This window comes from Lissotriton helveticus, chromosome 5_1 (assembly GCF_964261635.1).
Source record: "Lissotriton helveticus chromosome 5_1, aLisHel1.1, whole genome shotgun sequence".
NCBI classification, from domain to species: domain Eukaryota; kingdom Metazoa; phylum Chordata; class Amphibia; order Caudata; family Salamandridae; genus Lissotriton; species Lissotriton helveticus.
The window spans coordinates 2,081,550,435-2,081,578,405 of NC_136065.1; the positions used below are offsets into that span (position 1 = coordinate 2,081,550,435).

The following is a 27,971-nucleotide window of genomic DNA, read 5'->3' on the forward strand; positions in this document are numbered from 1 at the left end:
CCTCAGAGGCTGAGGGAGGTTGTAGGAACCTCAGAGGCTGAGCGAGGGTGTAGGGACCCCGGAGGCTGAGGGAGGATGTAGGGACCCCGGAGGCTGAGGGAGGATGTAGGGACCCCGGAGGCTGAGGGAAGATGTCGGGACCCCGGAGGCTGAGCGAGGGTGTGGGGACCTCGGAGGCTGAGCGAGGGTGTAGGGACCTCAGAGGCAGAGGGAGGATGTAGGAACCTCAGTGGCTGAGGGAGGATGTAGGGACCTCGGAGGCTGAGGGAAGATGTCGGGACCCTGGAGGCTGAGGGAGGTTGTAGGGACCCTGGAGGCTGAGGGAGGTTGTAGGGACCTCAGAGGCTGAGGGAGGTTGTAGGGACCCTGGAGGCTGAGGGAGAATGTAGGGACCCCGGAGGCTGAGGGAAAATGTCGGGACCCCAGAGGCTGAGGGAGGTTGTAGGAACCTCAGTGGCTGAGCGAGGGTGTAGGGACCCCGGAGGCTGAGGGAGGATGTAGGGACCCCGGAGGCTGAGGGAGGATGTAGGGACCCCGGAGGCTGAGGGAGGATGTCGGGACCCCGGAGGCTGAGGGAAGATGTCGGGACCCCGGAGGCTGAGGGAAGATGTCGGGACCCCGGAGCCTGAGGGAAGATGTCGGGACCCCGGAGGCTGAGGGAGGTTGTAGGAACCTCAGAGGCTGAGCGAGGGTGTAGGGACCCCGGAGGCTGAGGGAGGATGTAGGGACCCCGGAGGCTGAGGGAGGATGTAGGGACCCCGGAGGCTGAGGGAAGATGTCGGGACCCCGGAGGCTGAGGGAAGATGTCGGGACCCCGGAGGCTGAGCGAGGGTGTGGGGACCTCGGAGGCTGAGCGAGGGTGTAGGGACCTCAGAGGCAGAGGGAGGATGTAGGAACCCCAGTGGCTGAGGGAGGATGTAGGGACCTCGGAGGCTGAGGGAAGATGTCGGGACCCTGGAGGCTGAGGGAGGTTGTAGGGACCCCGGAGGCTGAGGGAGGATGTGGGGACCCCGGAGGCTGAGGGAGGATGTGGGGACCCCGGAGGCTGAGGGAGGATGTGGGGACCCCGGAGGCTGAGGGAAGATGTCGGGACCCCGGAGGCTGAGGGAAGATGTCGGGACCCCGGAGCCTGAGGGAAGATGTCGGGACCCCGGAGGCTGAGGGAGGATGCCGGGACCCCGGAGGCTGAGGGAAGATGTCGGGACCCCGGAGCCTGAGGGAAGATGTCGGGACCCCGGAGGCTGAGGGAGGATGTCGGGACCCCGGAGGCTGAGGGAGGATGTGGGGACCCCGGAGGCTGAGGGAAGATGTGGGGACCCCGGAGGCTGAGGGAGGATGTGGGGACCCCGGAGGCTGAGGGAGGATGTGGGGACCCCGGAGGCTGAGGGAGGATGTCGGGACCCCGGAGCCTGAGGGAAGATGTCGGGACCCCGGAGGCTGAGGGACGATGTCGGGACCCCGGAGCCTGAGGGAAGATGTCGGGACCCCGGAGGCTGAGGGAAGATGTCGGGACCCCGGAGGCTGAGGGAGGATGTAGGGACCCTGGAGCCTGAGGGAGGTTGTAGGGACCCCGGAGGCTGAGGGAGGTTGTAGGGACCCCGGAGGCTGAGGGAGGTTGTAGGGACCCCGGAGGCTGAGGGAGGATGTGGGGACCCCGGAGGCTGAGGGAGGATGTGGGGACCCCGGAGGCTGAGGGAGGATGTGGGGACCCCGGAGGCTGAGGGAGGATGTCGGGACCCCGGAGGCTGAGGGAAGATGTCGGGACCCCGGAGGCTGAGGGAAGATGTCGGGACCCCGGAGCCTGAGGGAAGATGTCGGGACCCCGGAGGCTGAGGGAGGATGTCGGGACCCCGGAGGCTGAGGGAAGATGTCGGGACCCCGGAGGCTGAGGGAGGATGTAGGGACCCTGGAGGCTGAGGGAAGATGTCGGGACCCCGGAGGCTGAGGGAGGATGTAGGGACCCCGGAGGCTGAGGGAGGATGTCGGGACCCCGGAGGCTGAGGGAAGATGTCGGGACCCCGGAGCCTGAGGGAAGATGTCGGGACCCCGGAGCCTGAGGGAAGATGTCGGGACCCGGAGGCTGAGGGAGGATGTCGGGACCCCGGAGGCTGAGGGAAGATGTGGGGACCCCGGAGGCTGAGGGAGGATGTAGGGACCCTGGAGGCTGAGGGAAGATGTGGGGACCCCGGAGCCTGAGGGAAGATGTGGGGACCCCGGAGGCTGAGGGAGGATGTAGGGACCCTGGAGCCTGAGGGAGGTTGTAGGGACCCCGGAGGCTGAGGGAGGATGTGGGGACCCCGGAGGCTGAGGGAGGATGTGGGGACCCCGGAGGCTGAGGGAAGATGTCGGGACCCCGGAGGCTGAGGGAAGATGTAGGGACCCTGGAGGCTGAGGGACGATGTTGGGACCCCGGAGCCTGAGGGAAGATGTCGGGACCCCGGAGGCTGAGGGAGGATGTAGGGACCCTGGAGGCTGAGGGACGATGTCGGGACCCCGGAGCCTGAGGGAAGATGTGGGAACCCCGGAGGCTGAGGGAGGATGTCGGGACCTCGGAGGCTGAGGGAGGTTGTAGGAACCTCAGAGGCTAAGGGAGGATGTAGGGACCTCGGAGGCTGAGGGAGGATGTGGGGACCTCGGAGGCTGAGGGAGGATGTCAGGACTCTGGAGGCTGAGGGAGGATGTCGGAACCCCGGAGGCTGAGGGAGGATGTCGGGACCCCGGAGGCTGAGGGAGGATGTCGGGACCTCGAAGGCTGAGGGAGGTTGTAGGAACCTCAGTGGCTGAGCGAGGGTGTAGGGACCTCGAAGGCTGAGGGAGGATGTAGGGACCCCGGAGGCTGAGGGAGGATGTCGGGACCCCGGAGGCTGAGGGAAGATGTCGGGACCCCGGAGGCTGAGGGAGGTTGTAGGAACCTCAGTGGCTGAGGGAGTATGTGGGGACCCTGGAGGCTGAGGGAGGATGTGGGGACCCTGGAGGCTGAGGGAGGATGTGGGGACCCCAGAGGCTGAGGGAGGATGTCGGGACCTCGAAGGCTGAGGGAGGTTGTAGGAACCTCAGAGGCTAAGGGAGGATGTAGGGACCTCGAAGGCTGAGGGAGGTTGTAGGGACCTCAGAGGCTGAGGGAGGATGTAGGGACCTCGAAGGCTGAGGGAGGATGTCGGGACCTCGGAGGCTGAGGGAGATTGTAGGGACCCCAAAGGCTGAGGGAGGATGTAGGGACCTCGAAGGCTGAGGGAGGATGTAGGGACCTCGAAGGCTGAGGGAGGATGTAGGGACCTCGAAGGCTGAGGGAGGATGTAGGGACCCCGGAGACTGAGGGAGGATGTCGGCACCCCGGAGGCTGAGGGAGGATGTAGGGACCTCGAAGGCTGAGGGAGGATGTAGGGACCTCGAAGGCTGAGGGAGGATGTAGGGACCCCGGAGACTGAGGGAGGATGACGGTACCCTAGAGGCTGAGGTAGGATGTCGGAACCCCGGAGGCTGAGGGAAGATGTCGGGACCCCGGAGGCTGAGGGAAGATGTCGGGACCCCGGAGGCTGAGGTAGGATGTCGGAACCCCGGAGGCTGAGGGAAGATGTCGGGACCCCGGAGGCTGAGGGAAGATGTCGGGACCCCGGAGCCTGAGGGAAGATGTCGGGACCCCGGAGGCTGAGGGAGGATGTCGGGACCCCGGAGGCTGAGGGAAGATGTCGGGACCCCGGAGGCTGAGGGAGGATGTAGGGACCCTGGAGGCTGAGGGAAGATGTCGGGACCCCGGAGGCTGAGGGAGGATGTAGGGACCCCGGAGGCTGAGGGAGGATGTCGGGACCCCGGAGGCTGAGGGAAGATGTCGGGACCCCGGAGCCTGAGGGAAGATGTCGGGACCCCGGAGCCTGAGGGAAGATGTCGGGACCCGGAGGCTGAGGGAGGATGTCGGGACCCCGGAGGCTGAGGGAAGATGTGGGGACCCCGGAGGCTGAGGGAGGATGTAGGGACCCTGGAGGCTGAGGGAAGATGTGGGGACCCCGGAGCCTGAGGGAAGATGTGGGGACCCCGGAGGCTGAGGGAGGATGTAGGGACCCTGGAGCCTGAGGGAGGTTGTAGGGACCCCGGAGGCTGAGGGAGGATGTGGGGACCCCGGAGGCTGAGGGAGGATGTGGGGACCCCGGAGGCTGAGGGAAGATGTCGGGACCCCGGAGGCTGAGGGAAGATGTAGGGACCCTGGAGGCTGAGGGACGATGTTGGGACCCCGGAGCCTGAGGGAAGATGTCGGGACCCCGGAGGCTGAGGGAGGATGTAGGGACCCTGGAGGCTGAGGGACGATGTCGGGACCCCGGAGCCTGAGGGAAGATGTGGGAACCCCGGAGGCTGAGGGAGGATGTCGGGACCTCGGAGGCTGAGGGAGGTTGTAGGAACCTCAGAGGCTAAGGGAGGATGTAGGGACCTCGGAGGCTGAGGGAGGATGTGGGGACCTCGGAGGCTGAGGGAGGATGTCAGGACTCTGGAGGCTGAGGGAGGATGTCGGAACCCCGGAGGCTGAGGGAGGATGTCGGGACCCCGGAGGCTGAGGGAGGATGTCGGGACCTCGAAGGCTGAGGGAGGTTGTAGGAACCTCAGTGGCTGAGCGAGGGTGTAGGGACCTCGAAGGCTGAGGGAGGATGTAGGGACCCCGGAGGCTGAGGGAGGATGTCGGGACCCCGGAGGCTGAGGGAAGATGTCGGGACCCCGGAGGCTGAGGGAGGTTGTAGGAACCTCAGTGGCTGAGGGAGTATGTGGGGACCCTGGAGGCTGAGGGAGGATGTGGGGACCCTGGAGGCTGAGGGAGGATGTGGGGACCCCAGAGGCTGAGGGAGGATGTCGGGACCTCGAAGGCTGAGGGAGGTTGTAGGAACCTCAGAGGCTAAGGGAGGATGTAGGGACCTCGAAGGCTGAGGGAGGTTGTAGGGACCTCAGAGGCTGAGGGAGGATGTAGGGACCTCGAAGGCTGAGGGAGGATGTCGGGACCTCGGAGGCTGAGGGAGATTGTAGGGACCCCAAAGGCTGAGGGAGGATGTAGGGACCTCGAAGGCTGAGGGAGGATGTAGGGACCTCGAAGGCTGAGGGAGGATGTAGGGACCTCGAAGGCTGAGGGAGGATGTAGGGACCCCGGAGACTGAGGGAGGATGTCGGCACCCCGGAGGCTGAGGGAGGATGTAGGGACCTCGAAGGCTGAGGGAGGATGTAGGGACCTCGAAGGCTGAGGGAGGATGTAGGGACCCCGGAGACTGAGGGAGGATGACGGTACCCTAGAGGCTGAGGTAGGATGTCGGAACCCCGGAGGCTGAGGGAAGATGTCGGGACCCCGGAGGCTGAGGGAAGATGTCGGGACCCCGGAGGCTGAGGTAGGATGTCGGAACCCCGGAGGCTGAGGGAAGATGTCGGGACCCCGGAGGCTGAGGGAAGATGTTGGGACCCCGGAGGCTGAGGGAGGATGACGGGACCCTGGAGGCTGAGGGAGGATGTCGGGACCCCGGAGGCTGAGGGAGGATGTCGGGACCCCGGAGGCTGAGGGAAGATGACGGGACCCCGGAGGCTGAGGGAGGATGTCGGGACCCCGGAGGCTGAGGGAAGATGTCGGGACCCCGGAGGCTGAGGGAGGATGACGGGACCCTGGAGGCTGAGGGAAGATGTCGGGACCCCGGAGGCTGAGGGAGGATGTAGGGACCCCGGAGTCAAGCAGTAGCAGGATAGGGTAACGCCGGAGCCTGCAGAGACCTTTGCAGAGGTTTCTCCACCCCAATGAAAGGAGCCCTTCTGTGGAGCCTGCAACAAACGAGAAGGCGCAATCCTGGCAGCGCACACTACTCTTTCTCTGGGTCAACGCCATGAAACCCATGAGATATGAACAAACATTTCTTTATTTACCTCCCTCAGGAGGACAAGGGAGAGCACAGGGAAATGAGCAATAATTATGTTGAATGACACATTAGGTCCCAGTGACTCAGACCGACCTTGTGATGCAGCTGAACAGAAATTCGTAGGCTTTACTGCGCATGCGTAAAGCTCTCGAGAGATGGCCTCAGAGGCTAATAGGGACTTCAGAGGCTGAGGGAGGTTGTAGGAACTTCGGAGGCTGAGGGGGGATGTTGGGACCTCAGAGGCTGAGGGAGGATGTCAGGACCTCGGAGGCTGAGGGAGGATGTCAGGACCTCGGAGGCTGAGGGAGGTTGTAGGGATCTCGGAGACTAAGGGAGGTTGTAGTGACCTTAGTGGCCGAATTGAGGTTGTAGGTACCACGGAGGCTCAGGGAGGGTGTAGGGACCTCAGACGCTGTGGGCCCGATTAACAGAACTAACTTAAGACAAAATCCTAAACTTACTACCATTTTGGTATTCACAGAAGGCCCTTACTCATTTCGGTATTCAAAGAAGTTAGGAGTCCTAACTTTAGGACTCCTAAATGCCTTCTGTGAATACCAAAAGTCTTAAATTTAGGATTTTTCTGAGTTTTGGAGTAGTAAAGTTAGGAATCCAAACTTTAGGACTCCTGAATGCATTCTGTGAATACCGAAAGTCTTAAAATTAGGATTTTTCTCAGTTTAGTAGTTGTAGTAAAGTACCGAAATGAGTAAGTGCCTTCTGTGAATACCAAAATGAGTAAGTGCCTTTTGTGAATACCAAAATGGTACTTAGTTTAGGATTTTGTCTTAAGCTAGTTCTGTGAATCGGGCCCTGAGGGAGGTTGTAAGGACCTTGGAGGCTGAGCGAGGTTGTAGTGACTTCAGCGGTTGAATGAGGTTGTAGGGACCTCAGCGGCTAAACAAAGTTGTAGGGACCTCAGAGGCTGAGGAAGGTTGTAGGGACCTTGGCGGCTCTGGGACATTATAGGGTTTACACCCCCGATATGGGAGAGTGCCATTTGAAGAAAGGTCACAGCGCAGTCTCTGATGGTGAAAGATGGCAGACACGAAACCTGAGAATGAAGGGATGGGCAGCCTGGTGCACCAGACGGGACAAGAGAAAGTGGCAGGCAGGGTCCCTGCAGCAGGCACAAACCCAAAGTGAGGGTGCGCCAGCACAAGAGCTTGAAAGTCATTCCAAATCATGCTTAGTGAAGAACCAATGAGTTTGGCTGTCACAGCAAGTTCCAAAGATGCAGGGCAGCATAGGCAAAAGATTTTCCCCCAGTTCGAAGTTTGTTAACCCGAGGGACTACTTGTTCACCTGATGGACGAGAGGGTAAGGGAGCTCCCGGGAGCAGGATAAACCGGGAGAAGCCTTACAGTCTTGGGGGGGGATATGAACCTAGTGCAGACAGGTAAACTGAACAGCAAGCGTAGGAAGCTGGCTCTCTATGTAGTGCACTAAAACTATGCTCCCGGTCGAAAGGGAGTGCTGGGACAGTCGTCCACCTGCAGAATTAGGGACCACCCTGCTCTCCCACCCCCTATGAACGGACTCCATAGCAGAACTTTACAAATGCCATTGCAGACTTTTCACCAAATCAGTCTATACCAGAGACTTGCATCTCAGCCACATGGGGTGCTGCAGTGCGGCTCTCCCCTCTAGGACAAGAGCCCGCTAGTGGTCAGGTGGTGTACCTGATGTAAAGAGATCCCAGAAGTGACCTGCAGTCTGGCTCTTGGCCATAGGAAAGTGCTCTGGAGTCGATCTCCGTCATAAGACAAGGGTGGAGGAGGGTATTGAGATGCTGACATAAGTTAAACCATCAGGCCGCTAGTGTGAAGTATGACTGTGCACAAATAGAGCAGCGGAGGGGTGCTGGTGGAGGTGCAGTACAAAGGTGACCTAGGGACTCCCTTCTAAGAAAATAAGCATCCCTGGGAGCCCTCACTGACCGTGTTTAAGAGTCACAATCTTAAAGTGCAAGAGATGAGCAGAGCAGGGCTCGAGCCGAGGGTAGATACGGGTAGACGCTGTCTACACACTATTTTTAGAGGGTAGACACCGTCTACTTTTCTGCAAAGCTGGCCGCTTGCAGCAGAGTGCCACGTTCCTTTCTTACTTCTCCCGGAATTCACAGAAACGCGCTGAACTTATTCAGCAGCGTCTGCACGTTGTTTGCTTTTGTTCCGAGTAGGAACGTGCAGGCGGGGAAGGGGCTGATCAGATGCAAGGTGGACCCATAACAAAGGCCAAAGTTAAGGAGCCATTAGGCCTTTTTTTGTGGGAGTTTCCTGGCTGGGAGCTATTGGGAGCCTCACACCTGGATGCAACGGAGGGGAAACCAAGGATCACATCCCATCACTTCACAAGTACTTAAGAGAGGCATGCTTTCGACTTTGTTCAATACCTGGATATAAGAGATATATATACATGCACTGTAAGAATGTCAGATGTAGTGGTGGCCACAGTATTTACACAAATAAGTTAAATACCACTATTTTGTTTTATTTCTTTTATAGGACTTTAGCACTACAGCAGTAGAAATAACATAAAATAGTGGTATTTCAATTGTTATTTGTGTACGTGTGTTCCACTATTCATCCCAATGCAGGGTGTCAGAGTGCTTTACATCACACGTACAGATTATACATTGACAATAAATCATATATGTATACATCAATATAAAGGATGTGTTCCATAAGACGGGGAGGGTTACAAGGTGTGGGAGCCACATGTCCTTCATACCTCACTGTGCTATATTAGAAGGATTACAATTTATGAACTGCAAGTAACAAAATGATCGGTGTTAAACGCATCAACCCACTTACTCATTTACATAAAATAAAAATCTGCCATCTGCCTGTTACATAATGTGCTTTGCAGGAGAAATATTAACCCTCTACGCTACTGTGATTCAAAACTAGGACTAGGCAGAACACAGATCTCTCCAGCAAATACGTTATCCTCCAGAGTTATCTTACCATTATTATTATTCCCTGAGATTTAGCGGGCACACAAAGATCTTAGTAGCAGGTGCCTTAACCCCACAAGATATTTTGAAATACAGCCATTTCACCCTATTAAGCAGAACAGAGTTACTGCCATATTTCTCCTTATTGCCAATTTCTTTGTGGCATTGTTTAAAAAATAATCTATAAGTTAATGCCCATATTTTGCGTTTGAGTGGCATAAATATTTTGGGACAACCTCAATGCAAAATCTAATTTGTTAAATGTTGTAATATGCACAAAGGTACTCATGATAGACCTGCTAAACATATGTGAGGTCTTAAGATCGTATGTCACTTCCTGTGAGGTCATGGGTTATGATGCAACTTCCTGTGATGCCACATGCAATGTCACGTGCTGTGATGTCACTACCTGTGAGATCACACAGAGTAATGGGACTTCCTGTGAGGTCATGTGCGGTGATATTAAACCCATTCTGCCTAACTTGGTGAGTACCCCCACTTCTTTTTTAGGACTTGAGCACTGGGGCAGAGGGTGGTGGGGCAGTTCTGGACGGTGGTTATGGAGGGTGGAGAGGCTTCATCACGGAGGATTTGAAGGGGAAGATGGGGGCAGGGGCTGGTCTCACATGGGTGGGTGCAGATGTAATCACAGACATTTGAGAAGGATAAAGCGGAAAGAAAATTGTAATAAAGCAATGCAGAGGAAATGGGAAGCCCGGAGGCAAAAGAGGGTGCAGACTGCTGGACAGGAAGTGACGTGAATCTCGACAATGCTCACCTTTAATGCTCTTCTGGCCACCTCGCTACTGCCCAGCAAGATGGTGTCCGGCCCCGCCATGCTGCAGAAGTCCTTCAGATGCCAATCTCCCGACACTGGCACGGTGGAGACAGCGAAATCCTGTGAACAGGGGCAAGAGAGGGAACCCTCCGTTAGTGGTTGTGCAACATACTCCTTAGAAGCACAAACATGCAGGAAAGAGAGCACATGGGTGACTGCTCGCTCCTGGTTCAGAATACGTCAGAACCTCCTTCCGGCTCTGCAACTGCGCCATCTTAAACAGGATAACCCCACTAAGATGTGAGCTAAGACTCAGGACAATTCAACTAAAACAGGCCTCACATTTTCGTGTTCCAGAGCAGATGGTTTTAAGCCTTACTAATATTTGCAAATGGACACCTTTCCCAGCTGGATATCAAACATGTTATTAAAAAGTTAGGAAAACAGAGGGGGTTGGTGAGTGAGAGCAGTGTACTTTAAAGGATTTTTGGGGCTTCTGACAAGACATGTTAATCATAATTTTACTGCCCAATTTTTGCTAATAAGATCCCACCTGGTGCCAAACTTTCAGATTGGGGGTTCACACAAATACAGTTGAAATAGGCCTTTCCAGGACCCCCAAAATAACCTTTAGATGCCACCGAGCAAATAGGGAGCGAGACTCCGGGGTAGAGGTAGGCAGAGAGAGTGAGGCAGAGGTATGGAAATCGACAGAGGGAGCTAGAGAAAAAAAAAAGTTAACTTTGCCTTAAATCGTCTCAGGGTGGGAGTTATGCAGTAGTTCATTTATATAGTGCCTATGCTTCTCTAAGTCATCTTCAAAGCACCGGCAGCCACCCACCAGTCAGGATAGAGACATATCGGGGGATTCATGTCCATCTATGTGTTTGTTGCAGTTTAGGAAGGTGCAGACCACCGGATACACCAATGACAAATGCTTCACACATTCACAACCCGGATATTTCATGACCCGTGCCTATTTGTCACGGGTCAATAACGGAACAATGTACATAGCTTCTCTTTACCAGACGCAGTTATTAGAATAAATTTGTATCTGTACTCTTTAGGCATTGACTAGGTTCCTTTCAGTAAGAACTGCTCCACCCTTGGGTAGCGGCAGGCCAGAGACTGTGTGTGCAGCCCTTGCGTCCCGAAGTAGCTTGTTGTTGTGGCTGCACGGAGGATACGCAGATTGGCCACAATTATACGGCATTTTCTGCCCTGCACTTCTGCCCAGCCGCCACCTCCTTGGCAGCAGCTTCATGCAGCTGTGCAGATACAGCATCGCGATGCCCATCACTGACCCCCGTGCAGACTGAGAGATCATGTTGATGGATGGTTCGAGTCTTCCTCCTGCCCTTCCTTGGGGTACTTTAACCTTCCAGTGCTAAAGAATATCTGCCTCGAACCCTGCATCCTCCCCACTGCACACTCCGAGTGGTGTAACGCAAAATGATGCCCCCCACCTTCTGAATGTGATGAGGGGCTCATGAGTCTCCCATATCTCACAGATATTCATTGGTCTTAGGCTCAATGGAAGGGCTAGAGGGCTCCAGGAGGATTGGGACCACCCCCGAGCCGCAGGGGATGAAGGGGCCTGCATTACGCCCCGGCACGTCCCTCGATGTCGAGGTTCAAGTCACCCTTTCTGACTCTCCTCTGGAGTCTGAAAGACACAGTGACATCTTCTTTCAGACTCTTCTTTTTGCCCTCACCTGGTTCAAATTAGGGATGGGCGATAAATTCCGCTCTGCTGGATGAGTTTTGGCCACTAAGTGTTACACTTCTAACGCGGAGCTCCGGTCAAACTCCTCCAACCGACACGTGCTGGAGTTTTTTCTCGCATGCAGCTCACCAACAGTAAGTTGGTGAGCGAGAACTGACGTCCCCTATCATGATTTTTGGGTACTAGGAGGGCACCTGGCAGATTTTCTCAACGCGGGCGGTCACAACCGTTCACCGTGAGAAAGCTGCGGCTGGAGTAGAAAGTCCACCTAAGCAGCAGCAAAAAAGCCTGGTGCCGTTCATGCTGATTTTGCAACACGAAACAAGCTGCCGGCATTAACAATCCACGTGACGTGCAGATTTTCACCTGTTTGTGGAACTCCGTGGAATCTCGTGGAGCTTTTATGTAGTGAAACTTTGTGAGTTCCACCCACCCCCAGTTCATGGAGGCGGCCTGACCTCAGACTGACCTTCCTGCCTCGCACTCTCTCAGGACTTGGGCTCCAACCCTCTGCCTGGCAGCCTCGTGGCCGACACCGACGCCTTCCTGCCCAGGGCAGCAACTGTCTTTTTTGCATGAGATAATGAGACTTTAGGAACATGCGCTGCCCCCCTTTTTTCGCACCTCGTACTTGCAAGGCCTCGGGTGCTGCGTATACTCTATTTTCTAAGGGCTGTACCGCCTCCTGCATTTCCTGCGTTCCTGGAAGGGATGCATCTGCATTTTCTGTTCGGACCCTGTTTTACCCATTTGTTGGTACAAAGGTGTATTAAAAAATGTTTCCCTGAAGCAATATATGTAGAAGGGGGGACCATGATCCCCATCAAAGCATAAGTGAACAGCACCCACCTTCCCCGGAAGTAAAAAGCTGTCTGCTAGTCCCAGTGCGGGTCTGGCCTGTGTACTGTGTCTGGGGCCCTGTGTTTAAATAGCAGGGCAGCTCTGTCCTTACTCCGGGGCCAGTGTGACTCTGCTGGTCTCCCAGTGTCAGTGTGGCTCTGCCCTTCTTCCAGTGTCAGTGTGGCTCTGTCCTCCTTCCAGTGTCAGTGTGGCTCTGTCCTCCTTCCAGTGTCAGTGTGGCTCTGTCCTCCCATCAAGTGTCAGTGTGGCTCTGTCCTCCCATCAAGTGTCAGTGTGGCTCTGTCCTCCTTCCAGTGTCAGTGTGGCTCTGTCCTTCTTCCAGTGTCAGTGTGGCTCTGTCCTTCTTCCAGTGACAGTGTGGCTCTGTCCTTCTTCCAGTGTCAGTGTGGCTCTGCCCTTCTTCCAGTGTCAGTGTGGCTCTGCCCTCCTTCCAGTGTCAGTGTGGCTCTGTCCTCCTTCCAGTGTCAGTGTGGCTCTGTCCTCCCATCAAGTGTCAGTGTGGCTCTGTCCTCCCATCAAGTGTCAGTGTGGCTCTGCCCTTCTTCCCGTGTCAGTGTGCCTCTGCCCTTCTTCCCCTGTCAGTGTGGCTCTGTCCTTCTTCCAGTGCCAGTGTGTCTCTGCCTGTCTTCCAGTGTCAGTGTGGCTCTGCCCTTCTTCCCGTGTCAGTGTGCCTCTGCCCTTCTTCGCCTGTCAGTGTGGCTCTGTCCTTCTTCCAGTGCCAGTGTGTCTCTGCCTGTCTTCCAGTGTCAGTGTGGCTCTGTCCTTCCAGGGTCAGTGTGGCTCTGTCCTTCCAGTGTCAGTGTGGCTCTGCCTGTCTTCCAGTGTCAGTGTGGCTCTGTCCTTCTTCCAGTGTCAGTGTGGCTCTGTCCTTCTTCCAGTGTCAGTGTGGCTCTGCCCTTCTTCCAGTGTCAGTGTGGCTCTGCCCTTCTTCCAGTGTCAGTGTGGCTCTGCCCTTCTTCCAGTGTCAGTGTGACTCTGTCCTCCTTCCTGTGCCAGTGTGACTCTGTCCTCCTTCCTGTGCCAGTGTGGCTCTGTCCTTCTTCCAGTGTCAGTGTGGCTCTGTCCTCCTTCCAGTGTCAGTGTGGCTCTGTCCTCCTTCCAGTGTCAGTGTGACTCTGCCCTTCTTCCAGTGTCAGTGTGGCTCTGTCCTCCTTCCAGTGTCAGTGTGGCTCTGTCCTCCTTCCAGTGTCAGTGTGGCTCTGCCCTTCTTCCAGTGTCAGTGTGGCTCTGCCCTTCTTCCAGTGTCAGTGTGGCTCTGTCCTTCTTCCAGTGTCAGTGTGGCTCTGTCCTTCTTCCAGTGTCAGTGTGGCTCTGTCCTTCTTCCAGTGTCAGTGTGGCTCTGCCGGTCTCCCAGTGCCAGTGTAGCTCTGCCCTTCTTCCAGTGTCAGCGTGGCTCTGTCCTTCTTCCAGTGTCAGTGTGGCTCTGTCCTTCTTCCAGTGTCAGTGTGGCTCTGCCCTTCTTCCAGTGTCAGTGTGGCTCTGCCTGTCTTCCAGTGTCAGTGTGGCTCTGTCCTTCTTCCAGTGTCAGTGTGGCTCTGTCCTTCTTCCAGTGTCAGTGTGGCTCTGCCCGTCTTCCAGTGTCTGGAGCCCTTGATTCACATGGCAGTGTGGCTCTGTTCTTCCTGTGACAATATGACTCTACCGGTCTTACAGTGTCTGGGGCCCTTTGTTTAGATGTCAGTGTGGCTCTGTCCTTCTTCCAGTGTCAGTGTGGCTCTGTCCTTCCAGTGTCAGTGTGGCTCTGCCGGTCTCCCAGTGCCAGTGTAGCTCTGCCCTTCTTCCAGTGTCAGCGTGGCTCTGTCCTTCTTCCAGTGTCAGTGTGGCTCTGTCCTTCTTCCAGTGTCAGTGTGGCTCTGTCCTTCTTCCAGTGTTAGTGTGGCTCTGTCCTTCTTCCAGTGTCAGTGTGGCTCTGTCCTTCTTCCTGTGTCAAGATGACTCTACCCTTATTCCAGTGTCAGTGTGGCTCTGTCCTTCTTCCAGTGTCAGTGTGGCTCTGCCCTTCTTCCAGTGTCAGTGTGGCTATGCCCTTCTTCCAGTGTCAGTGTGGCTATGCCCTTCTTCCAGTGTCAGTGTGGCTATGCCCTTCTTCCAGTGTCAGTGTGGCTCTGTCCTCCTTCCAGTGTCAGTGTGGCTCTGTCCTTCTTCAAGTGTCAGTGTGGCTCTGCCCTTCTTCCCGTGTCAGTGTGGCTCTGCCCTTCTTCCCATGTCAGTGTGCCTCTGCCCTTCTTCCCCTGTCAGTGTGGCTCTGTCCTTCTTCCAGTGCCAGTGTGGCTCTGTCCTTCTTCCAGTGTCAGTGTGGCTCTGCCTGTCTTCCAGTGTCAGTGTGGCTCTGTCCTTCCAGGGTCAGTGTGGCTCTATCCTTCTTCCAGTGTCAGTGTGGCTCTGCCCTTCTTCCAGTGTCAGTGTGACTCTGCCCTTCTTCCAGTGTCAGTGTGACTCTGTCCTCCTTCCTGTGCCAGTGTGGCCCTGCCCTTCTTCCAGTGTCAGTGTGGCTCTGCCCTTCTTCCTGTGCCAGTGTGGCTCTGTCCTTCTTCCAGTGTCAGTGTGGCTCTGTCCTTCTTCCAGTGTCAGTGCGGCTCTGTCCTCCTTCCAGTGTCAGTGCGGCTCTGTCCTCCTTCCAGTGTCAGTGTGACTCTGCCCTTCTTCCAGTGTCCGTGTGGCTCTGCCCTTCTTCCAGTGTCCGTGTGGCTCTGCCTGTCTTTCAGTGTCAGTGTGGCTCTACCCTTCTTCCAGTGTCAGTGTGGCTCTACCCTTCTTCCAGTGTCAGTGTGGCTCTGTCCTTCTTCCAGTGTCAGTGTGGCTCTGCCCGTCTTCCAGTGTCTGGAGCCCTCGATTCACATGGCAGTGTGGCTCTGTTCTTCCTGTGACAATATGACTCTACCGGTCTTACAGTGTCTGGGGCCCTTTGTTTAGATGTCAGTGTGGCTCTGTCCTTCTTCCAGTGTCAGTGTGGCTCTGTCCTTCTTCCAGTGTTAGTGTGGCTCTGTCCTTCTTCCAGTGTCAGTGTGGCTCTGTCCTTCTTCCAGTGTCAGTGTGGCTCTGCTGGTCTCCCAGTGCCAGTGTAGCTCTGCCCTTCTTCCAGTGTCAGTGTGGCTCTGCCCTTCTTCCAGTGCCAGTGTAGCTCTGCCCTTCTTCCAGTGTCAGTGTGGCTCTGCTTGTCTCCCAGTGCCAGTGAAGCTCTGCCCTTCTTCCAGTGTCAGTGTGGCTTTGCCCTTCTTCCAGTGTCAGTGTGGCTCTGCCCTTCTTCCTGTGTCAATGTGGCTCTGTCCTTCTTACAGGGTCAGTGTGACTCTACCCTTCTTCCAGTGTCAGTGTGACTCTGCCCTTCTTCCAGTGTCAGTGTGGCCCTGTCCTTCTTCCAGTATCAATGTGGCTCTGTCCTTCTTCCAGTGTCAGTGTGACTCTGTCCTTCTTCCAGTGTCAGTGTGACTCAGTCCTTCTTCCAGTGTCAGTGTGACTCTGTCCTTCTTCCTGTGTCAGTGTGGCTCTGTCCTTCTTCCAGTGTCAGTGTGGCTCTGTCCTTCTTCCAGTGTCAGTGTGGCTCTGTCCTCCTTCCAGTGTCAGTGTGGCTCTGCCCTTCTTCCAGTGTCAGTGTGGCTCTGCCCTTCTTCCAGTGTCAGTGTGGCTCTGCCTGTCTTCCAGTGTCAGTGTGGCTCTGTCCTTCTTCCAGTGTCAGTGTGGCTCTGTCCTTCTTCCAGTGTCAGTGTGGCTCTGTCCTTCTTCCAGTGTCAGTGTGGCTCTGCCCGTCTTCCAGTGTCTGGAGCCCTCGATTCACATGGCAGTGTGGCTCTGTTCTTCCTGTGACAATATGACTCTACCGGTCTTACAGTGTCTGGGGCCCTTTGTTTAGATGTCAGTGTGGCTCTGTCCTTCTTCCAGTGTCAGTGTGACTCTGTCCTTCTTCCAGTGGCCAGTGTGGCCCTGCCCTTCTTCCAGTGTCAGTGTGGCTCTGTCCTTCTTCCCGTGTCAGTGTGACTCTGTCCTTCTTCCAGTGGCCAGTGTGGCCCTGCCCTTCTTCCAGTGTCAGTGTGGCTCTGTCCTTCCTGTGTCAAGATGACTCTACCCTTATTCCAGTGTCAGTGTGGCTCTGTCCTTCTTCCAGTGTCAGTGTGGATCTGCCCTTCTTCCAGTGTCAGTGTGGCTCTGTCCTCCTTCCTGTGCCAGTGTGGCCCTGCCCTTCTTCCAGTGTCAGTGTGGCTCTGTCCTTCTTCCAGTGTCAGTGTGGCTCTGTCCTTCTTCCAGTGTCAGTGTGGCTCTGTCCTTCTTCCAGTGTCAGTGTGGTTCTGCCCTTCTTCCAGTGTCAGTGTGGCTCTGCCTGTCTTCCAGTGTCAGTGTGGCTCTACCCTTCTTCCAGTGTCAGTGTGGCTCTGTCCTTCTTCCAGTGTCAGTGTGGCTCTGTCCTTCTTCCAGTGTCAGTGTGGCTCTGCCCTTCTTCCTGTGCTCTGCCCTTCATCCAGTGCATGGGCCCTGTACACTGCAACCCACTACAGCTCCGTGAAGGGACCTCCAGCACCCCCTGCTGCTTCAAAATGTGTATCCACACACAGCTTTCCCCAGTGCCCGCCGGCTGCACCGGTTTGGATGTATTCGATTTAAATGTTCAAGTAATGAACTAGACATTGCTAGATATTTTTCCCTGCAGTCCGTTTTCTCTTTCTACCACCCGTGCGCCTGGTAAGTATGTCACGCACTGACAATAGGAGGGCGCGGCTGGGTGGGGCGCGTGACCCCGTTCGAGGAGGTTTTTCTGAATGAAGCTGCATGAGTGACACTCCCATCTGGCACAGTGGGAGCTACTTCTTCTGCATGTCTGGCAGCCGCGATGCTCTGTAGGCCCCGCCCATCCCCATCCCTGGGGCATGGGAGGGACGCAGGGTTACTAAAGAGCACGATTGATCCCAGGCCTGGGTGGGGCCTTCCACAGAGGCTCGTGTCATAAACTGGCTGAGATAGCTCAGTGAACTAAGCGCTCGCTGCCGAGATGTAGGGCAACCAGAAGGTCAGATTTTTACGTCAGGCCGGGCAGATCCAACGTGTTATCCTTCTGAGGTCGATACGCAATGTCAGCTCATATACTGCCCTCTTTGCCCCCTGCTCGTCTGTCCTCCAGTGGTGACTGGCGGTCTCTTCACAGGGTGCGGGGGTGTAACACCGGCCCCGAATTCTACAGAGCGAGCACAGAGGGAGCCAACAAGGGCCAGATGTAGGTGGCCATTTACCGATCGGTAACGGCCGATTTCGGCCGTTACCGACCGGTAAATGGATTTTCATCATGTAGGGGCCTTTATTTTACAGAATCGGTAAATTTACCGATTCGGTAAATTTACCGATTCTGTAAAATACCGAATCGGTAATTTTACCGATTCGGTAAATCCAAATGTAGGTGGGACTCTTCTGAGTCCCACAGGCCTTACAGATTCGGTATTTTACCACCCAATCCAATTATTATTATTATTATTATTATGAAATTTATAACGCGCTCAGTTACCCAGGGGCATCCCGGCGCAAGACACAGCGAAGGAAAAAAGACTCAAACTCAGCCATTACACCGGAAACAGATGGGTCTTAAGGAGTTTTCTAAAGTGCAAGATGTTAGGCTCTGAGCGTATCTTAAGGGGCAGGGAGTTCCACAGTGCCGCTACTTGCACCGAGAAACGCCGGCCACCCGAACGAGCTCTTTTAACTCTGGCTGACTGAAGCAGGTGTTTTTGGTCAGAGCGAAGAGCCCGTGTAGACTTCTATGGACGTGCCATATTAATCAAAATGGAGGGGCCCCTCCCATGCAGGATTTTGTGTGCAGTGCATAAGGATTTGAATTTCACCCGCTCCTTAACAGGGAGCCAGTGAAGAGTTTTCAGGGCCGGAGCAGCTGATTGTCTCCTAGGGACCATCATCAGCAGTCTAGCGGCTGCATTCTGAACTTGTTGGAGGGTCTTAAAAGTCGACTCCGGGGCACCGAGGAACAACGCGTTCCCATAATCGAGTCTAGACAAAACAAGACCACGGATCAGAAGTTTCCTTGATGAATCAGGGAGCAACGGTAACACCTTGCAAGCTGACCGCAGCAGGCCAAAACAAATCCCCGCTGTCTTCCTGGCGTGTGTCCTGAAGGACAGATCTTCTTCCAACCATACTCCTAAGCTCTTGATCTCCTTCTTAGGAGATGGTGGAACGCCCAAGGACCGAGGCCAACAACTAGCTATGAGTGAAGGCCTGGATTTACCAAGCAACATCAGCTCAGTTTTTTCTCCATTGAGCTTCAAAGCAGAGTGGGACATCCACCGATGTACATTGGCAAGACAGTCGTGGAGAACCTCAGGTCGTTCCGCCAGCTGGGTCAGACCTACTACCAGCTGAGTATCATCAACATAGCTGATGATCTTCACACCTGAAGGGGAGACCACTCTTTCAAGTGGAGTCATATAAACATTAAATAAAGTAGGGCTCAAAGATGAGCCCTGGGGGACTCCACATTGAAGAGGGAACGAGGTCGACTGCTCTGCCCCTTCCCAGACTTGATAAAAACGGTCTGAGAGGAAGGACTCAAGCCACTTCAGGGCCATTCCCGTAATGCCCACCTCTGACAGACGTTGGAGGAGCACCTGATGACTAACGGTGTCGAAGGCAGCACTCGAGTCCAGGAGGATCACTGCCACTGACCCCCCTGAATCAAGAATGCTCCTTGCTTCCTCCACCACTGCCAATAAGGCCGTGTCCGTCCCCTGACCAGGGCGAAAGCCAGTCTGGGAGTCTCCCAGCAAACGATGGAATTCAAGATGGTGTGAGAGCTGGCAATTAACCAATTTTTCTGCAATTTTAGAAAACCCGGGCAAAAGTGAAATGGGCCTAAAATTGGCCAAATTGGAAGGGTCCAAGCCCGGTTTTTTCAGCAGTGCTTTAACAACTGCTTTTTTCCAACTCTGGGGCACCGTACCCTGAGAGAGGGAAAGATTGATAAGGTCCGTAAGCGGGGTGGAAAGAATGTTGGCCACTTGTTTAAGCCATTTCATAGGCACCGGGTCACTAGGCGACCCACTCTTCATTACTTTCAGGACTTTTACAACCTCCTCCTCTGTAAAAGGGCCAAAGGAGGACAGCTCAAAAGGGCATGTTACTGGGCCAAAACCCACCTCCAAGATATGTGACGTCACCAGCAAAGAGGACAAGATCTTCACTATTTTAGAGTGGAAGAAGTCTGCCAACTCCTCACATTTTTCCTGAGGGTTACCATGCAAGACTGGAGGGACCGGAGCCTTCAGAAGATCCTTAAAGATTTTAAAGGATTCCCCTGAGGAGTTACTCGCCCTATCAATCCTGTCACTGAAGTAGCTAATTTTCGCGTCCTTCAAAGCAACTTTGTATTTCCTCATGGCTACCTTATAGTCTTGCCGGATCTCTTCATTCCACTCTCTCCTCCATGCCCGTTCCAATCTTTTACAGATTGTTCTCAGACACCTAAGTTCAGGAGTGTACCAGGGAGCGGAACCAGTTCTTCTTTCTCTGGTAGGCCTTTTCTTTTTCGGTATTATTAGATCAAGGGAACTAGTCAGCCAATTTTCCACGTGCTGGTCAGCTGTAATTGGGTCAGAGACAGGAGGAGGACAGGTTCTCGCCAACTCAACCGCCCAGCTGCACACTGGCAGCCTAGACCATAGCCGCTCAACTGTATACCGTCTGGGTACAGGATCTCTCCCCTTCTCCAACTGCCACCTAAGGGGGACTAGGCAATGGTCTGTCCAAGGAAGCGCCAGGGGCGGCAGGGCCTGTAGGTTCTCTGAATTAGAGAAAGCCACATCCAACTGGTGACCCTTGTTGTGAGTAGCTCCGATGTTAATGAGCTGCAGATCAAGTGCTCCCAACATGCCTCGTAGGTCTCTCGCCACTGCATCGCTCGGATCTTCAAAATGCAGGTTGAGGTCCCCAAGGACTATAAAGTTGGAAGACGTGGCGGCTAATTGTATAACCGACTCAAGAAAAGAATCAGTGAAATTCCCTATCGCTGCAGGAGGCCGATAGACGAGAAGGCCCGCAATAGAAATGGTAGGAGAGATAAGTAGTGAGAATTGACAGCCTTCACAGTTATCCATACCGCTATCTAAGGCTTTACACGTAAATTTATCTCTGTACAAAATGGCCACTCCTCCCCCTCTCCCGACCGGCCTATCTAAATGAAACATAAGATATCCAGGAGGAAGGGCTTGGACAATATCAGGTCCTGAGCATGGGGTCAGCCAAGTTTCAGTGAGAAGCAAGGCGTCTAAACTGTGGTCCAGAATCAACAAATTAATTTCCGTGGCGTGACAGGGCAATGACCTGCAATTAAGCAGAGCCATAGAAATTTGAATGTGATCTTTTGACGAACTACCGGAGCAACATAAGGAGCAGTTCTTGAAGGAGACACCTTCTGCCCATTGGTAGCCGCAACTAGGGTCTCTAGGAACGCGTAGCGAAAGTAAAGTGTTACTGGAGTACCTGCGAGTAGGATCCGTGAGTCCGGTCGAGCTGGGCAGAGTAATGCGCCCTATGCCCGTCTGGGCCCAGGCGGGCTTAACTCTGGCGAGACTCCGGGCCCAGACGGGCTTAACTCTGGCGAGACTCCGGCGACGTTCCGGCGATGACGCTGCGCGTCAGCATGGCTGGCTTTATGTTCGCCCAGCGTCAATAAACTAGAGCGCTGACCGCGCCGCCGGCAGTGTACCCCCTCCCAAAATGGCCACCACAAACGAGACAGTGGGCAAGGGACCCGCGATAACGCGGTGTTCTCACAATTAGAGTGGGGGTAAGCGTGACAGCCGTGCAAGTCTGCGGATGGCCTCAGGTAAAAACAGGGGAAAAAGGTAAACTAAGAAGCAAAACAAAATAGGCAAAAACGGGACGATTAAAACAGAATTAAACAGAGCAGAGTTGCAGTAATATGCTGTGAGCACCAAGTCCTTCCTAGAGCGCTATGAATCAAGATGTTAAGGGTGGTAAAATACAGAATCCAGGTGTGCATGCACATGTGTGCATGCACACCTATGCCATGTGGCACACAGACATGCCCCTGGGGCATGTCTGTGTGCCACATGTCACACGTGCCTGAATTTGGGGTGCTAGAGGGTGTCAAAGTGACACCCCCTGCACCCTTGCAACATTCGGTATTTACCGATTCGGTAAATACCGATTCGGTATTTCCCATTGATTCCTATCGGCTTCACAGCCCATAGGAATCAATAGGGAATACCGATTCGGTATTTACCGAATCGGTAAATACCGAATGTTTCAGATTTGGTATTTCCAATTCTGAAATTACCTACATCTCACCCCTTCATATTTACCGATTCATAAATACCGAATCGGTAAAATTCGGTATTTAAGAATCGGTAAATACGAATTACCTACATCTGGCCCCAGATTTCTTCCATGGATGTTCCGCAGGGGCGTCCCCCCCAAGAACATTCTTAAAAGATTGGGGCACAAAGTGCATGGAAAGCACAATTTCTCCATACATTTGCTAGAATCTCACAGCCTCTAAAAGGGCACTGGGGGAATGTTGCAGCATGTTCATACCGATCGAAGGATCCCGGCCCTGCCTGCATTTCTGAGGTCGTGCTGCGCGGCTTGCCCGTTCTTGGGTCTTCTAGGCGCTGCTCGAGTTTGTTCAGCACCCACATAAACTCACGAGGATTGAGTATCTCACAGAGCTGATCGCTTCCATGCGCCCCCTCTCGGGGGTGGGGTTCACACCCCTGCTGGGGTCGCAGCAGAGTGCACTGCACCCCTCCGCCTGCGGCACTTTGTGGTTGGTTGAGTTTTGCACCTTGAGTGCGGTGTGAAAAACACACACAGTTTACCGACAATATCTGGGGGGGGTTTAGTCACGCGGACCCCCTTCCCCCCCATCGACAGCAGCTCTACAAATAACCGAGACACCAGCCGGGATCCCCGGGTGCTTTCAGCAAGTGGGAAGCTTCGCGTCACCGTGCGACAGCGTGCGTGGGCACGGGTGCCAACTTCTGTGGGCACTGCAGCGCTACAGCTGGCGCGGGCCTCGCGCACTCCTTCAGGTACTTTCAATAGATATTTTTGTCATTTCTTCCATAACTTTTCTCGACTTGAGCCATCAGAAGACGGCGCTGAGCTGTGTCTCGACACAATAGAGTCTTTACACACATTCCTTACACCTGCTTGGCATTCACAAGCCTGGCTGGTTCCACCATCCCTGGTATCGTGACAAACTTTCAGCCACCACTGATATAAGCCGAGAGAATCTTGTCAATACTTTGTTTTTTATAGTTCTGTCTACTGCATTCCTGAGTCCTGTGAATAACTGCTGTTACTATCGCCGGGTCTTCCAAAAAAAAAAACAAGCTTTGGTAAAACCAATAGGTTTCCCCTAAGCGATATCTGTTGGCTTTGCCAATGTTTTTTTGTACACCTTTAACAGCAGCGTGAGCACACACAACTGACAGCGCGAGGACAGTTGTAAAAAAAAACTCAAATCGGTATTTGTAAAGTGCAAACTACTCACCCTTAACGGTCTCAAGGCACTGGGGCCATCATGGAAATTAAGTGAGCTATTGCCCAGAGTCACATGGTGCTGAGCTGAGTTACTGCCGGAGCCCGGGATCGTAACCTGTACCCTGTGCTCCAAAGTCAGCTGCCCTGGCCGCCGCATCACACCTCTCCACAGAGGGGAGTTGACTGCGGTGACCAATAAGAAGAAAGGAATCCAGAGTGATGTGGTTGACAACCAGTTGTAAGAAATGGGCGGGCTCTAAGCCACCCCCCCCCATCCCCAAGAGATTTTGCAAGTGCTGAGCAGCCCAAACCTAAAAAGGGGAAACAGCCTTTACGACAAAGGCTGAGCCAAGCGTTCCATTTCCGCGAAATCGGATCCATGCTTGCCCTATCCACGCATATGAAATGAAATGAAATTTGTACTTGTAAAGCGCACTTATACCCCAACTGGGGTGTCCTGGCGTTGCAACGCATACCGCTGTGGAACCCTTCCTGGCTTTTCCATGTGAAATGTCCACTCCTGGGCACCCCCAAGGTGAAGCCAGGCATCCCAGCGCTGTTGGGGCCGTTGTGGAGATTAAGCAAGCTATTGCCCAGAGTTGCAGAGTGGGACCCATGATTAGAATAGGCACCGAGGCGATAATTATCGGGTCCGAGGGAATTGAGCCCAAGACCCGCCGAGGCGGGAATTGAACCCTGGTCCCGGGCCAGACCTCTGCATCAGGGTCTGCCGCTCTAACCATTGAGCCACACTTCTCCACTATATGCCTTAACCACACATATGGGTAATTAAAACAGTACGCGGTCTTCATGCTGGAATTGGCGGGTACAGGAAAATGAAGGATAGGGAGAAGATGGGGTGGTTTTTAAGGGTTGAGGGGTAAGCCTCTGGGTTGGAGTAGTTTTATAGGGATCAGGGTGTCCGGGTTGTTTTCAGGGCTCGGGTGCTCGGGTGGGGGGCGGGGGGGGGGGGGATCAGGATAGTTTTTAGGGTTCAGGGAAGGGGTCGTGTTTAGGGCTCAGAGGGAGTCGTGATAGCTTTTAGGGCCTGGGAGGGTCTTCTTATTGTTTTCTTCTTGCTCAAAATGAGATTGTCACTGCATAACTAGGGTAATTGTTCTCCACAAATACCCACTGTACTTGTTTATGCCTTAATTCACTCCTATGCGTGTGTACAACAGAGAGCATGTGCGTACTAGTATACAACAGAGTGCTGTACTCATTACGATGCTCTGTGCTGTGTTTTTTATCCTCTAGGTCGCATTACCTAAGCAGGACCAATTGGCCTGCCCACCCACAGATCTACCTACTAAGGTTGTATCTCACATTGTGTATTTCTTTCTTTATTTTTTCTTTGTGTAGTACGGAACACTTAGGTCCTGAAGAATTGCCATTAAGGCAAGAAACATGTTGACCTGACCTGAGGGCTGTAGATACTCTACTGTAACTCTTCCAAGCAGATATCTCCCCTCCCACCCTTTTAATCAAGGGAGTCAACCACGCTAATAAAGTACATTGCGGATTGACCCACCTTTTTTAACTCACTTTACTACACTTTCCCTGCCCTCTCACACGCATGCATCATATGGCTGGAACAAAAGATCTCCCATAAAGAGCCCCGGTCTCGGGAGGCCGTCAGACATTGCAGCGCCAGTCTGACGAGGAGCAGAACCCATATGATGAAGCATGACACCTAGTTTACTGGGTGTGTGAGGGTTTTAGTTCCAACAAGGGAATTCCCCAATTCCCCCCTTCTCGCTCTCCTTAGTACTCCCACATAGCTTTTTCTTCTCCCGGGGAACTTTGTACCCTTCTTGTGTTACTAGGGTCAGGGTAGTGTTTAGGGCTCGAGAAGGTTGGGTAGCTTTTAGGGCTTGGGGTGGGTCAGGGTAGTGTTTAGGACTCGAGGGGGTTGGGTAGATATTTGGACTGCGGGCGGGGGGGGGGGAGGGGGGGCTGGGGTGTGATCTTTACCACGCATCCCTTTACCAGTTATGCCTTTAAGAGAAAATTGCGTGGTAAAGGCATGTGTTGTTCAGACGCATTCGTTGTTCGGGCATCGTTGCAGAGGCACGCATGGTTTAGCCATGCGTGCTTCGGTCATACAACCCCTAAAAAGAAATACTTCCAACCCAATGCCTAGACGGCAGGAATAGGAATCTATACCAGATTCATGCACTTGTATTATTGCCACATATTGCAGCCTTTATCACGGACATTGGCTCCGCCTTCGCTTTGGGAGGGTTTTTATTAGTTCGAAAATAATGATTATTTACGCGTGTTTTCGTTAGCATAATAGACTGCAATTTTACATTACTGGGCCTCAGCCTGCTTGCAATGATATCCGAGATCGGTGATTCCAGTACCATAAACTCGGCAATTGTAACAGCGGTTATTCACAGCACTTTACAGGTATGCAGTAGAGAGAACTATAAACTAACAAAGTATTGACAAGATTCTCTCAGCTTATTTCAGTGGTGGCTTTAAGTTTGTCACAAAACCAGGGAGAGTGGAACCAGCCAGGTTGTGAATGCCAAGCAGGTGCATACCAGAGGCCCCTGCAGTGCAGGAGGGGAGGGGGGGCTAGCTGCAGGGGCCCCCTTCAGCACAGTACTCAAGCCTGAGAGCTCCGGATTAAATCCGGAGCGAGGGCTCCTCCGTGTACCTTGCAGGGGGGGGGGCCCTCAACTTTTGTTATGCCACTGATGCCAAGCACCCCTGCAGACACCTCTGCACCCCTTGAGGCAGGCCCTAGCCACACTGTGCTAAATGACTTCATGAACCACAGTCTGCTCTTGCGTTACCAATTGTGGGTCGGTGTAGACTTCCACATACTAATAATAATCCATATTTGAAAAGCGCGAACAAGTCACCCCTTCAGGTTTCAAGGCGCTGGGGGCCGTTGGGGAGATTAAGTGAGCTATTGCCCAGAGTCACATGGTGCTGAGCTGAGCTGCCGTCAGCATTGGGGCTCGAACCGTGGGCCCAGGGCTCTGGATTCAGCCGCTCTGGCTGTTGCGCCACACCTCTCCCATGATTAAAAGGAGAAAAAAAAAGCAGACACAAACCAGTGTAAATGAGCCGTCATTGAGAGATGAGCGCTCAATCATCATTAGGAAACGAGCATAGTAATCATATTACTGCAGTTGGTAGGTTTGCACTACTCTGAAATTAAACTTCTTTTGCACCGGAATGGGGAATATTCTACAACTAGTGATGTGTGACTTTTGAGTGTGAGAATTTGGCATTACCGCTCGGATTAGAAGGCTTTGTGCTACTAATAAAATCACTGGCCTGTAAAGGTAATCAGTTACATCATGGAGAAGGACACTACCTCACGTCTTGTGACAGAATGCACTGCCAGGCAAGATCACTACCATTATAACCGTCAATTTATCAAATGTTTTGCAAAGTAAGTGTATGCAGCTTTTATCCTTCCAAAAAATACATTTATCAACACTTTCATAAAAATCTGTAATGCCCGCCTATAACGCCCAATCTTTGGCCTTATATTAATTACTCCCAGTTTCCACAGTTAATAGACCAGTGCTTAGTTTGTAAAATGATAAGTGCTGGGGCTTTTATCAGGAGGCCACTGCAACTTGCACCACAAGTTGCCCATGCCAACGCTGCCAATGACAGTAACAACACAACTACTAACCATCACACTGACAATTCAGACTATTCCAGGCCTCCAAAGCTATTATAAGGGCTTGGGCAGCAAGCAATAGTCATTTTTAATGTATATTGGATTAATAATTAACTGTTGTGGTCATCTCTAAATTAGCCAGACAGTACCACCATGTGGCAGACTGTGATAAGCGCCGGTGCCGAGCACCGGAAAAAAACAGCTCAAATTAAGCACCGGACAGAACTGATGCATGGATGGAGGTTGGAGCGTCACTTGGGGATAACGTATTTTGTCCATAATTGTACAATGTTGTTGAACCGGACGGTTCTGTTGTTAGTAGTTAAACCATGCTTATCGCAATTCTGAGCCTCAAGACAATATAGTCCTAGAACACTGTGGGTGTAAGTCCCATATCTTCCACACAAACCTGTGCAAACAATCAGTGGAAAAGCCGATAGGCCTCGCCTTTGTGACCTATTGGCTTTCCCAATGGCTTTTATCCAAGCTGCTGTGCAGGTTGGCTACAAACAGAAAAGTGAAGCAGCCAAATGCATAATTTTGTAGTGATCGCACCACGCATGTGCGCACCTCCACAATGAAACAGGCACTTTTTTCATATTTTTGTTACTGATCTGAGTTGGATCGGTAATTAAAAAGAAAATAAAACTTGATAATTATTACTTTTTTTTATAAAGTTGGTGGGGGAGCAGAAGCAACACGGAGAAGAGCGCAGGATGTCAAAGAAACACAGAAGAGGGCGGTGGGCAAATGCCGAAGCAACACAGGAGGGTATATGAAAGCAACATCATATTTGAAAGCAACAGGAAGGGGGAGGGCGGAGTGAAAACACAGGAATTGGAGGAAAGCAACACAGAGGGCCGCTGGAGGGGGAGGCAGTACGGAGAAGCACATGGGTAAGAGCAAGAGAGCGGGGGTGGCGAGAAGCAGTTGGGCAACAGAAAGCCACACTGAGTTCAAGGGGGGTGGGGAGTACACAAAGGAGAAAAGCTCAACAACACATGCACTCTAATGCGGGACTTCACACAAAAGAAAAAAGTGGTGCATGAAAAACAAGCAGCACTGCCTGTCAAAAAAGGATTGTATAGAAGCAATGCTCCATGGGAGGGACAAACACTAGATTGACAAGCTGTGACACCAATAAGCAGCAAGCAAATGAAAGTAACAAGGAAATTCAGCCAATAGTAAGAAATGTTTCAGGCCGCAAGATCCTCTAATGTTTGTGGTAAACCACAATGACAGAGCAAGATTGGTTAAGTAGGCTCGACCTAAAAGTCCCCATGTATAAAAAACAGAAGAAAGTATGACTGAACAGTGGGAAACCGTAGTGAAGGAATCCTACCCAGAGCACACCACCAAGTACAAGTAGCTTAAACACAATGTGGAGCTGGGGTTAGTACATAAAATTCTCTACAGAGCCCACCAAGTCAGAAGGTTACCTGTCACCACTTACCCTGAACGCGTCCGCCACAGCCTCAGCCCCTCGGTGATTGGTCCATTTGGAGATTCCAACGAAGAACTCTCGACCTAGTGGAAGACACAGAGACTATGAGAAATGAAGGACGTGAAATGAAGACCAGGAGATGGAGGAGACCTCCAGAAAGAGGGAACGCAACAGCAGT

General features: G+C 53.3%; 1 protein-coding gene across 1 annotated transcript in view; it reads right to left on the reverse strand.

Annotated features, from left to right (window-relative positions):
- DDAH2 (DDAH family member 2, ADMA-independent) overlaps positions 1-27,971 on the reverse strand; it is a 107,809-nt gene that overhangs the window by 13,082 nt on the left and 66,756 nt on the right. Inside the window, exons 4-5 of the mRNA XM_078646043.1 lie at positions 27,803-27,876; positions 9,614-9,733 (exon numbers count right to left, since the gene is read on the reverse strand). Of these exons, the coding sequence (XP_078502169.1) occupies positions 9,614-9,733; positions 27,803-27,876 (194 nt within the window). The remainder of the gene's footprint in view (positions 1-9,613; positions 9,734-27,802; positions 27,877-27,971) is intronic.